At 38.5% G+C, this 13893-nt stretch overlaps 1 protein-coding gene across 1 annotated transcript; it reads left to right on the top strand.

Annotated features, from left to right (window-relative positions):
* The first annotated feature begins 842 nt into the window (after nucleotides 1-842).
* LOC149833320 (FHA domain-containing protein FHA2-like) lies at nucleotides 843-10660 on the top strand. The gene is made up of 3 exons (XM_090012798.1): nucleotides 843-1592; nucleotides 3587-3744; nucleotides 10180-10660. The coding sequence occupies exons 1-3, from the start codon at nucleotides 980-982 to the stop codon at nucleotides 10387-10389; spliced, it is 981 nt and encodes a 326-aa protein (XP_089868924.1). The 5' UTR covers nucleotides 843-979; the 3' UTR covers nucleotides 10390-10660.
* The last annotated feature ends 3233 nt before the right edge of the window (nucleotides 10661-13893 follow it).

Below are 13893 nucleotides of genomic sequence, written 5' to 3'. Positions count from 1 at the left end.
AACTAGAGGTGAACAACTTGTCGACTTGGTCCGCTAATCCGCTGATGAACTAAGCCAACCTAGCCATTGATCCAATCAGCCCCATCAATGTGCAGCCTATAAATTGACAGGCTAGGCCATCAACCCGGTTCGAGCAGGCTTGTTAAGAAAACCTCAGCCCATAGCCCATCCGTTTATGCTCATTGGCCTAATTGGGCCTAGCCGAGCTTATTATATTATATATATATACATAATATATATATGCATACATAATATATATATTATATAAAATATATACAAAAGATCTAAGCCATGTCACGGCCTGGCCCATGACGGGCTAGGCCGCCCGTGAGCTATGCCAGACTCATTGCCCACCTCTACTTACAACTATACGAGGAATCTAGAGAAGTTGAAAGCTCAACTCTTTGAAAAGGTTACTCATGCTTCCAAACAATAGAATAGAAAGAATCCACAACTCTTTTAAACTTCATTTTTCTTGAAGCCCAATTTTTTGTTTTTTTCCAAAACTCCTTGAAAATTCCTCCAACACTGGCAGAACCTCAAGGATCCACCTCTACCTTTTGAACGAATGAAACTACTTATCCAAACTAAACTGCCTATTATCCAATCACGTTAGCAAATCACACTGTTTTTGAGAGAAAAGAATAAGAAACAAATAGTTCACATTCACCTTAACTCCGCCATTAACTTCAGCTTTATAGTTGACAAATTTCATTGATAAGGGTTTTGGTCCAAAAACGGTTCTCTTAAATGACATTTTCCTTTCAGGTGCTATTAATCCAAATTAATCCAAATCCCTTTTTTTTTTCCTTCACCTCCTCTGCATCTCTCTCTCTCTCGACCCCTTGATTCTTCTTTGGGAGGAACCTCTCTCTCTCTCTCTCTCTGTCGAAAAAAAAAAAGTGTTCTCCATCCCTCTCCAGAGCCTCCCACCCATCAATTTCTCTCTCTCCGTAGAGGGGAGGGGAAAAAGAAAAGAATGAGAGAGAGGGGTGATGTGGAGGCGGGGTTCGCGAAGCTGCAGGGGGAGGACTTCGAGTACTACATGCAGACGTACGCCATCGTGCTAGGCCGCAACAGCAAGAAGTCGGTGGTGGATGTCGACCTCACCACCCTCGGCGGCGGCATGAACATCTCCCGCCACCACGCCCGCATCTTCTACGACTTCCAGCGCCGCCGCTTCGCCCTCGACGTCATCGGCAAGAACGGCTGCCTCGTCGAGGGTGTCCTCCACCTCTCCGGCAACCCACCCGTCAAGCTCGACTCCCAAGACCTCCTCCAGATCGGCGATAAGAAGTTCTACTTTCTCCTCCCCATCAGCAGCATCCTCCACCCTTCCTTCCTCCGCTCCCGCCCCCCGCCACCGCCCCTCCCCCTCCCGGCTCCGCCGCTCGCCGCCGCCCCCGCCCCCGCCATCCTCTGCGGAGGGAAGAAGGGACACGGCCGACTCAAGTTGCCCCCTCACCCACAACCTGATTACGATCCCTCGAGCAAGCGGCCCAGGAAGGGCGATGGGCCGGACACCGCCCTGGGGTTCGCTGGCAGCAGCGGCGGTTCTGCGGCGAAGGCCCCCGTCGTTGGCATGCAGTTAGGTTGCTTCTGTTTCCCTTCCTCTTCTTCCTTTTCTCTTCCCCCCTTTTCCTTTTCTTTTTTCTGCTGATGATGGTGGATCCTTTCTTGGTTTATATGTTCTGTTATAAGAATTGCGGATGTTTACTTCTGCGAGGCGATTTTTCAAAACAAAAAAACTCTCTTTCTTTGATGATGCCTTCGTGGGGAATTGTTGATATTGGGATCTCCGTTTCTTTTCTCTCACCTTCTTCGTTGTTTGCGTGCACTGTAGTCTGTATAGGGGAATTCTTGTGAATTGGGCATTTTTGTGAGTTGGGGATTAGGGGTATGTGGAAGGATCTGTGATGGAAATGTCGAACGATTTGTTATTTGGGGGTTTTGTGTGCAGAATGCTCTGCATGTAAATCCGATCAATTTGGGAAATGGCAATTGGGATATGTGGAAGGAACCGTGACACATGATTAGGCATTTTGTGGTTTGGGGATTAGGACATGCATAGGGATTGTGATGCTTAACTGAACAGTCCATGATTATGAGGGATAGACTGTGTGGAAGGATCAGTGATGTTTATGATCTGGGGATTAGAGTGTATAGAAGGCTTTGCCATGCTACTGAACAATCTGCATTCTGTGCATTATGTGTGGGATTTGAGGTTGAAGATTGGGAAATACTATAGCCAATTTGTAAGGATTCGTGATCATCATGATCTGTGTTTAGGGACCTAGGGTAAATGTAAACAAACAATCTTCATTACATGTATCGTGTGTGGGATTTGAGATTGAACAGTAGGATATGGTTTAGACCATCACAGAGCGAGGTAGCAAGCTGGACTAGGCTCTAGGTGACTAACAGATGGTTCTTTGATGAGATTGCTACTGATTTCACAAACCTGTAACATCAAGTTATTATGATATACCAGGCAAAGTTTCAGATGGTTAAGAGTAAGGGACTGGTAGGTGGTAGGAAACACTTGTTCTTGCCAAGAGTAAAGTGGATACCCATTGATTATCAGGGAGTATGTGTAGATGGTATTGAGCTCAGTGTTGGAAAAGCCTAGATTGATAGGACAGATGCTCAAACAGACATATATGTAGGATAGTTCACAAAGAAGAGATTGGTTGAACACTTGTACCTTGCATGAATTTCTCTTGCTCAAAACTGATACTTAACCAGAAAAATGGCAATAATGGCAGTCAATAATGATAGGACACCGACACACAATGAGCTCAGGAAATTTGGGATTCGATGAATGTGCATGTACTAGACTCGGCAGAGTTCATTTGTGTTTCCTGGTTTTCACATTGATCTTTGATTTAAAGTCTTTTTTTTAACAGGAAAACTTGGGGGTAGCCCCATCGAATTTAAACCCCAGACCCCTCAGTTATGATACTGCAACGTAACCATCCATCCATCTTAGTTGACCCCAGAACATCAATCTTATATATGTTGCCGAACAGTACAATTGAACTACCTAGAAAATTAATAAACCAAATATGACTCATTTAACCACTCTAGGGTAGGTTTAAAATGACTTCAGGTGTCAGATCTGATTTTGAAAAGAATGGGGACACTTCAAAATCTATTCTTCTTTTAAAATGTTTGGAAGTGATTGTATGTGAACAGCTGTAGGACTTGTCAATGCAGATAAAGATATGGAGACCTCTTAGGAGCTTCTTCCACGGTTTCAATGAAAATATGAAAAGAAGTGAACTGAAGTCTTTTTTTCATGAGCAACTGAGAAATGAACTAAAGTTTTTATTTCACAAGCAATTAACTTATCTTATTTTTTCTTTTTGCACACTAGGTTAAAGATGCTGGAACGACATAAGCTTCTAATGTCTTCTGATACTAGTATTCTTCACGATCGCTGTCTATTCTTGTATCTTCGCTGGAACTCTGTGATGGAATTTCATCCCTTTTTCTTTTGGGGATATAGCATGAATTGGCCATTCCATCATTAGCCTAATAAGGCTTTAGCGTGACAGTGTCTATTGCCTTTTTTTCTCTGTTCCAGAGAGAAAGGGAGAAGCAAGAGCAAGGGCTGACAGAGAAGCTGATAATCATCAACTCATGCAACAAGAAGAGAAAGATGTTGTCTCATCTGTGGCTACTGTTCTTTCTGATCTTTGTGGCCCAGGGGAATGGATGCCAATGGAAAAACTGCATGCTGAGGTTAGTCGTGCGCATCAATATACACAGATTTTCACATAAATCAGTTTGTGTGGTATATATTATGTCCTGACAAATTTCTATGTTATTGATAATATATCTTGCTTACATCAATATGTGAACCTGCTTACAGTCTCTTTCTAGTTTAGTACAGGTAACCCATCTTTGGTGGCCTAATTTATGTGTTCGGAATTTGTATCCAAATTTTTTACCTTCATCCTTTCATGACTGCATGCACAAAAATGTTTCATCCCTATTCTCATTTGATCTAAGACCATCTCATTGCTGAGGCGCTCCATGTTTCTGTTAAAGTGTAATACCAAATCAATGTAATTATATATATATTATATATAGGAGGATACATGCACATATATATATATATATATATATATATATATATATATATGTGCATATATCTACCTATGTATATATATAAAATATATATATTTCTCGTAATAGTTGGAGGGGTAGTTTAATCATTTTGCGCATATCCATTTTTCGGATATGTTGTAATTTCCTTTTCTTCTTTTTCCTTTTCTATTTTATTTTTATTTTTCTTCTTTTTCTTTTTTAATCTAGGATAGTGTGTACCTTGGGGGGGCCAACATCTAGTCGTTGGGCCCCTCCAACGGTCACAATTGTGACCATTGGAGATGTGGAGCCCCTCCAAGGTCTCCACCTCTATTTAAATGGGGATTTCCCCCTTGTATTTTCCATGGCTTTGGGTCAAAGCCCAAGTATTCAATAAAGCTCTCATTCATTCCTTTAAGTGCATTTGTGAGATTGATTGGGTTGTGCTTTTGTGCACAAGTGTTCTTGTTGTGTATGTGTGCACTTGTATTTCGTCAAGAACATTGGGTCTTGACCATTGTATCTTGTTGAATATACTTTCACATGGTATCAGAGCAAGGTTGGAGAAAGAAAGATCGTGTGGATTCTCACATTTTTCCGGTGCCTCGAAAAACGTGTCCTCAAATATGTGGTGATTGGGGTGGATCCTTTCGTTCATCTAATACTTTAGAAGATTCTTCCACCAAGAAAGATCTAAAAATCTCTTGAGGTACGCATCTTTTTTTCTCATATCTCCTCTCTAATGGGTGAAAAAGACTCCCATTTCTCTCTCGGCTTTAAACTTAATGGCTCTAACTATCACGTTTGGGCTAGAAATATGGAGGCGCATATTAAAGGAAAAGGGCTTTGGGGCTATGTCCAAGGCTCGATTCTCGATTTGGAGCCTAAGATCACCTTGATGGAGAGGGGAGAAATAAAAATTCTTGAGGGAGAAGAAAGGGTCAAGGCTCTTGAAGATTATAGCAAAAAACATGAAGAATGTGAGATGAGGAACTTCAAAATCCTCTCATGAATTTTCTCGTCCGTGGAGACAAGAATCAATGCCAACATTATAAAGTTTAAGAAAGCTTCTCAAACGTGGGAATACCTTGAAAAAATGTATACTTCAAGGGATTTGTCCCACAAATACTATCTTTCAAAAAGGGCCTTGACCTTTCAACAAAACGAAATGACTATTAGAGAGTATTTCGCGGAGTTGTCTTCCATTTGGGATGAGCTTGCCATGCTTGAACCCAAATGGAGCGGAAAGGCTATTGAGCTTAGGCACAAGCAATTAGAAGAATATCGTTTTTTCAATTTTTTGAATGGGCTTAGGCCCGAATTTGAACAAATCCGATCGTCTCTCCTATCCGCCTTCAATTCCCCCTCTCTTGAAGATGTAATTACTAAACTAAGTGAGGAAGAGACACGTATGGGTATAAGTAAGAATAACCCAAGTGTTCTTGCAACACCTTCCAATAATGAAGAAAATAAAGGTATTAATGTCGTTTCAAGAGCGGGCAGCAATTTAAGGACCTACAAGCCCCCTCATTTCAAAAATCAAAACCAAAGTTCAAGCGGTCAAGGAGGAAAGAGGGATTATAGCAAGCTCGTGTGTCACTTTTGTAAGGAACCGGGGCACATCAAGCCAACATGTCCAAAATGGAAGAAGTTGTTAGCCATGGCTACCACATCCCAACCTCAAAAGGAAGAGTGCTCATCATTTTCAAATGGAGCTCTCTCGTTGCAACAAATTGTAGATGCTTTTTAACCTCTTCTCAAAGGGGCTATTTTCGAAGCCGCCATGTCAACCTATTTTCCTCCTAGTAAGACATTGTGGCTTTTAGATTCGGCTGTTTCATTTCATATGACCCCAAGTATGAGTTCTTTTTTCGATTACTCAAATAATCGCTCCTCATCCTTTATTTCAACCGCGGATGGAACATCCTTTGAAGTAAAAGGAATTGGAAAATTTGAAAAATAAGGCTTTTTTATTTCAAAAATTAGATTTATACCTAAGTTAAACTTAAATTTACTTTTGATTTCTCAACTCTCGGATCATGGGTGTGATATAAAATTTTTATCTAACAAATGTTTGATACAGGATCGCCGGTCCGGGAGGTTGATTGGAGAAGGCTCTAGGAAGGGCGATCTTTACTACGTTGATTCTCTTGAAATTTCAAAGAACCCATTTTGTAATGTTGTCCAACAAGAAGATATTAATGTGTGGCACAAGAGACTTGGACATCCAAATATTGTAAAAAATTTCTATTTACATTTTGTTAAAAGTCTATGTAAAAGTGATTTCAATTGTAATGATTGTATACTTGAGAAAATAAAAAAATTACCTTTTTGTCAAAGATCTATGTATACAACAAAACCTTTTGAAATTGTCCATTCGGATGTATGGGGATCGGCACCTGTTTTTTCAAAAGGAGGTTTTGCATATTATATCATTTTTGTTGACGACTACACGAGATATTGTTGGATTTATTTTCTTAAACACAAATATGAAGTTTTTTCGACTTTTAAAACCTATCATATGATGATTAAAAATCAATTCAATGGGGATCTTAAAATTTTTAGAACCGACTCTGGTGGAGAATACCTTTCAAGTGAATTCAAAAATTATCTTGAAAGTTATGGTATTCTTTACCAAAGATCTTGTCCAAAAACTCCTCAACAAAATGGATTAGCCGAAAGAAAGCATAGACACATAATAGAGACAACTCGAACTCTTCTTATCTCTCAAAACATTTCAAAAGGTTTTTGGGTTGAAACTGCTTTAGCGTATGTCTATCTAATAAATCAGTTACCTTTGAAAAAATTGAACAATATCTCACCTTTTGAAATGTTGTATACCAAAGAACCCGACTATAGTCGGTTGAGAATTTTCGGTTGCAAATGCTTTGTTCTTACTGACAAGAACGACAAGCTTTCACCAAAAGCCATTGCCTGCGCCTTTCTTGGATATTCCGAAACCCAAAAAAGGTTCCGTTGTTATGATATTAAGAATGTTAAATTATATGCTTCCAGAAATGTGAGTTTTCTGAAAAATGTTAATGGTTTTGAAAGAAGTGAAGCTTTTAAAGAAAACATGGATTACTCTTTTTTATTTGAATTATTAGCTCATGATGATGATAATGACGATGAATTCACTTCTAATGAGGCCAATGATAAAGAAGACAAAAAAGATATTACCTTTCATCCTCCTATCTTCCAACATAGTGATGATGGGGCATCAAGAGATCCTATAACATATACTCATAGAGACATATACAGTTTTATGAGTGCGATTGAAAAATACAGTGAACCTAGTGGTCCCAATTCAACAAATGATGAAAATCTACGAAGAACTGAAATAAATAGAAAGATGCCTTGTAGGTTCATCTCATATGATTCCTTTACTCCTAAACATAGAGATTGTCTTAGCGTCATTTATTTTTATGTAGAACCCAGGAACATTGAAGAAGCCAAAAAGAATGATGAGTGGTTGAAAGCAATGGAATGTGAGCTTTCAGCTCTCAACAGGGCAAAAACTTGTAAATTTCAAGTTCTTCCTAAGGGTAAGAAAGCAATAGGGTGCAGATGGGTATTTAAGGTAAAGACTAAAAGCGATTGATTTCTTGAGAGATATAAAGCTCGGTTAGTTGCAAAGGGATATAGTGAAGAATACGGGATTGACTATGAAGAAACGTTTGCGCATGTGGCCCGAATGGTCACTGTCTGATGCTGCATCACCATTGCCTCAATTAACAAATGGAACATCTATCAAATGGATGTTAAAAATGTCTTCCTAAATGGCTATTTAAATGAAGAGGTATATATGGATGCTCCACCAAGAATGGAGACTATCAAAGGGAAAGTGCTTCGTCTTCGAAAAGCTCTTTATGGTTTAAAACAAGCCCCTAAGGCTTGGTATGATAGATTTAATTCAGTAATGATAGAAAATGGTTTTTCATCCTGTTTCACTGATACTGCTTTATTAATTAGAAAAACCAATGCAGGGATTGTTATTCTTCTTTTGTACGTGGATGATATGCTAATAACCGGAAGTGATAATAAAGGTGTTAGAAGCATAAAATCATTTTTAAAGGATAAATTTGAGATGTTTGATTTAGGATTTCTAACTTATTTTTTGGGTATTGAAGTAGTATACTCTCATAGAGGGTATTTTTTATCTCAAACTAAGCTTGCCTCTAAGATTATTGACTGGTCAAGTATTATGGATGATAAGGTTTGTGAAACTCCTGCTATAGTAGGAGCCAAAATGAAGATTAATGATAGAATTCCTCTTTCTGATCTCATCCCTTACCTGCAACTCGTGGGATCATTGATGTATCTGAGTATTACTAGACCAAATATCTCTCATGCAGTTCATACTGCAAGTCAATTCCAACATGCACTAACATCGGTTCACATGAGTGGCATCTTGTGAATCATAAGATACATAAAGGGTATACTAAATAAGGGAGTATTTTTATCTTTTTCTTCTGAATTAAAATTAATTACTTATAATGATTCTGATTGGGGAGGTGACCCAAATAACCGTCACTCCACTACTGGTTTTTGTGTGTTTTCAAGAGACTCGTTAATTTCATGGAGACGTAAGAAGCTACAAAAAGTGTCTCTTTCCTCAACTGAAGTTGAATATCGAGTCATGATAACTACTACCATGGAGATTGTATGGATTCATTAACTATTAGAAGACATGGGGATTAATGTCGAAGGACCCACAAAGCTATGTTGTGATAACAAGAGTGCAATCTATATTGCCAAAAATCATATGTTTCATGAGCGGACTAAACACATTGAGACGGACTGTCACTATGTTCGAGGAGTCATAGATCTTTCATATGTAACTTCTGAATATCAGTTGGCAGATTTTTTCACTAAAACACTGTGTTCGCCGCGATTCAACTTCCTTCTTGGCAAACTTTCGGTCATCATGCCCTAAGTTTGAGGGGGGTATTAAAGTGTAATACCAAATCAATGTAATTATATATATTTTATATATATAGGAAGATACATGCACACACACACACACACACACATATATATATATATATATATATATATATATATATATATATATATATATATATTTCTCCTAATAGTCAAAGGGGTTGTTTAGTTATCTTGCGCATATCCATTTTTCGGATATGTTGTAATTTCTTTTTCTTCTTTTTCCTTTTCTATTTTCTTTTTATTTTTCTTCTTTTTCTTTTTTAATCTAGGATAGTGTGTACCTTGGGGGGCCCAACATCTAGTCATTGAGCCCCTCCAACGGTCACAATTGTGACCGTTAGAAGGGCTTCAACGACTAGAAGTGGAGCCCCTCCAAGGTCTCCACCTCTATTTAAATGGGGATTTCCCCCTTGTATTTTCCATGGCTTTGGGTCAAAAGCCCAAGTATTCAATAAAGCTCTCATTCATTCCTTTAAGTGCATTTGTGAGATTGATTGGGTTGTGCTTTTGTGCACAAGTGTTCTAAGTGTTCTTGTAGTGCATGTGTGCCCTTGTATTTCGTCAAGAACATTGGGTCTTGACCATTGTATCTTGTTGAAGATACTTTCACAGTTTCATCATACATATCTAATTTTTTGGTGTAAGATCTTGTTATTAGTTGAATGTAATCATGTCACAGTTTCTTGCATCTTGTAAGAGTATAAAATTGCCTTTTTCATTCTCATGTTTGCTTCAGAACAGTCATATTATTGGGACATGTTAGTTATAGTACTCTTGTTCATAACTCTGCACTGATTTTTTCTGTTTTTTGTTAAAAAGGAATCAGAGAATCGCTTCTTGTTTGTGTGCACGCTATCTTAACAATGTTCTAACATAGAAGTTTAGTTTTCCTCAATCGGCTATCTGTATTTTATGTGCTCTTCATTTTATTAGGCTTGGTTTATGATAGTACAGAATCCTTCTAGTTCGCTTTACATGAACCTGTTATGTTAATTGTGATACTGTCCAACATAACGGGCTATTTTTGGTTTTTCACGATGATAACCATGAGCCCATCTTGTTTTTTTGTTTTTTCTATCAGTTTTTTCGATAAGTGGTTCTCAGATTCTATTTTTCCCTCTTTTTCCTTTTCTGGTACAGCTTCTTGACCTATACAGTGGAGTGTGGCCTAACAGTAGGCTAAGGAGGTATCTTACATCTGATGATTGGCCTATTCTTGAAGCCAAAGGAAGACCATGGTTTGGCCTGCTTACATTGCTAAGAAAGTACCCAGAGCACTTTGTTATCAATACAAGGTCCAGAGGAAGAGTAACTTCAGAATTTGTCTCGTTAGTTTCTCTGCTTTCATGATGATGAGTCTGTGTCGCCCAAAAAGGGGAATCAGATATGTTATGAAAATTTAAATGTTATTGAGACAATATATAATTATGAATGTCATTCTGTCATCATTTCCCCTTTATCATAGAAGACATAAAGGTTGCGGCATGTAACTTCATGAGAAATTGCATCGATGGTTATATGGTTATAACTACCATGTCAGTAGGCTTCATTACCCAAACAGGATGATGTCTTCAATCTTGTGGACAGACTGTAAAATGAATTGAATTCCAATTATGTGATATTTGCTTAATGTACTTCGCTGCTTTCTCTTTGGATTTCCTTTTTACTTTATTTCTGTGAAGCATAGACGGCTGTGATAGCGCGCACTATTTCAATACTTGAACATGTTCCATCTTGAGATGCTTAGAATGGATGCCTTGCTTGGCGTGGATGGTGATGGAAAGTTGGACCCAGATCAGGTCATTCATAGAATGAGTTTATGATCCCGACCGTTGGCTTCTTGCCCCGATGGGTGGCGTCTGTCTCGCTACTTTTTTGCTTTAGCATAATTACGTCATTAACAGTTTAAAAAAAAAAAAAAATTTATGAACTCCAAAAGACGAGGTGCCTTTTGGGGTTCTCTCTCTCTCTCTCTCTCTCTCTCTCTCTCTCTCTCTCCATTTTTGGGTGATTGTCTGCAGTTTGCATTGGGTGCATTCTTATATTTTGTGTTTTGCATGTATGCCTGGCTTTCCGAGGAATATGTGCATGACTCATGTGCCCTGTTGTGATAATTGCTATATATTATTTGGTACGAGTCTGTTGAATCTTTTATCTTAAACAACAACAACTACGCCTTCATCCCAAAACAATTGGGGTCGCCGATATGAACCAAAAAAGAAAATCATTCTGGGTCTTCCACATGAATCCTTCTCCTCCAATCATTTCTATTCAATGCCATGTCCTCGGTGAGGTTCAAAGCATTCATATCCTTTCCTATCATCTTCATCCAAGTCTTCTTAGGCCTACCCCGACCTTTTTTAACTAATATATTTTTTCATTTCTCCATCCTTCTAACTGGAGCATCATTAGGCCTTCGCCAAATATGTCCAAACCACCGTAAACGATTCTCTATCATCTTATTTTCAATGGATGCAACACCTACTTTCTTACATATCTCCTCGTTTTGAATCTTATCTTTTATTGTATTTTCACACATCCATCTATGTATACGCATCTCGGCTACACTCATTTTTTTGAATATGATGTCTCTTGGCAGTCCAACATTCCATACCATATAATAAAGTGGGCCTAAAAACAAAAAAAAATTGTTATAATTGGAAGGTTTGATTGTTTATCAAAATGTTCGTGGATGCATGTTTTGATTATGTGTTTTCACACACATGTACACAATGCCACACATTAACCAAATGCATGTTTTTGATATGCATTGATGGGTCTTTGAGGCTTTAAAAAGTGGTGAAGTGACCAGGTGCCCTGGATTGAGATTTGAGTTAAAGGGTTGTTCTGTCAACCCTAGTTGCTTTATTGTCAATTTCAATGTTTGAGGATTGGCTGGTAGGATCTATCTATTTTCTGGCCTATAGAAGTTGGATATGGCTGGAAAAGAACTCAAGGTATTAAAGTTGGCATGTGTTACATGAGATTTCCTTTCCTTTCTTTTCTAGGTATCCCTCTAACATTTATGACATAAGTAGCTTACCTCTCTTTATCTTTCTCCGTCTGTGTGCATGAGCACAAGACACAAAACTTGATCAAAACACGAAATTTTTTGTCTAAACAATAGCATAGACAGTCTTCTTCCAGCAAGTCGACTTTGTTTTTCATCCCAACTTAAATGACAATAAAACTCCAATTAATGCCTGACGTTAAACTCCCATTTTTTTCGAGAAGAGAGAAAAGAATTTATTGAAATAACAGCATAGTACAATATTAGAGGATGAGGTATCCTAAAAACCATTTAGAATAGCGCTACAAGATTATCATAACAGCACGCACAAGTCAGCAAGTCGCATGTTCAGATTCAGTAAATAGAGGGTGGTCCACATGTTTTTGAATCTAGGTCGAACCCTCATTGGGCCACACCGCCTTTATTGCAAAGAGAACATCCCATTTGATTTGATGAGCCAGGTTGCCAAGATGGGTGGTGGTGTAAACCGAGAGTGCTTGATTTATGAGAAAACTATGTTACCTGACTCCTATGCACGAAATCCAAAGAAAAGCAGGAAAAAATAAAAATTGCATAAAATTCAATAAAATAGCAAGTTTTTAAGCATTCAACTCTCTACCCTCTCAAAAATTCCTATAATGAGTATTTACAGAGAAACACAATAAACCCTAGGTTTACTTTGGATCTGAGATAGATCCATTACATAAATTCCAATTCTAAAAAAACCCAAATAAAAACTCTAAACTAAATTTGATCCAAATGGATCTTTATGGACCCAGGTCTTCTCCTGCATCACAGGTGACACCCCCTAAACAGTCTTCCATTCCTTTCTTCCCATACAACCATGCGGCGCAAGGCCACCATCTCCATATCTTGTGCCATTTCTTTGAGCCTGAACAGCTTGGGAACCAATTATAAGTTGTCTGAAGGTCATTTCTCCCATTCAAACAGAAAGGTTCCTGAACGTGTCTAGTTGAAATTAAATAAAAACTGATCACTTTCATAATTCAGTCTTCATTGTGAAAAGCTCATTGGTCAACCCTTATCTTTCTCTGTAGCAATTCCTAGACGCGCCCTGACAAAAACAGAGTGCAGGAATATCAGGGTCAGGATGATATGTAATATCATTTACAGCCAGCCATAATATATGAGACCACCAACGAGAAATCTGAAGAAACATTTAGCACCTTCGCTTTATTATTTTTAATAATGTTTTTCCTATAACCGTGTAAGTTGATTTTGGTTTCCTAGAAGGGGATTTGACCCATTCAAATCATTATTGGACTATCTTGCTGAGATACCAATATCCTAATATAAAGAAAGTTAACAGCTTTCATGGGGCCTTGGCTGCTAGACGGGCAGTCAAGGTTCGATCCCCATGGGCGTCGCTCCTCTGCGCAAGCCAATACATAGCATAGGCCCTGTGGGCAGGGGTCCTAACCTCGGAGTTTTATGCACGACTAGGTCTTTGTGCCGGGTGTGGTTTCTTCTGGTTATAAATCCAAAAAAAAACACAACCCAGCAATCGCAAATTTTCCCCTTTCATTAATATCATGAATATCTAGAAGACTGTTCAAACAAGATACTGATGGCACCGTCGCAACTCCTTGTGAAAGTGAGATTTTCCCCAGTTCTGGATGCTGACAGTTCACGAGATACACCATGGAATGCTGCAAAGCTTATATGTGTGCCTAAGAAACGCTTAAATTTGAGATATCTCATCAATCACACTGGTACTTACATGATACATACTTTTAATTGCAGATGGTTTCTCCTTGTTACAAAAAAAAAACTAAAAAAAAAGAGAAAATACCAACAACAGGGCTCCGCTTGTCTGGCAGGAG

The sequence above is a fragment of the Nuphar pumila genome, chromosome 7, assembly GCF_984573655.1.
Source record: "Nuphar pumila chromosome 7, dmNupPumi1.hap1.1, whole genome shotgun sequence".
NCBI lineage: Eukaryota > Viridiplantae > Streptophyta > Magnoliopsida > Nymphaeales > Nymphaeaceae > Nuphar > Nuphar pumila.
Note: the sequence above shows the minus strand (reverse complement) of the source record. Positions and strands in the feature narration are given on the sequence as shown.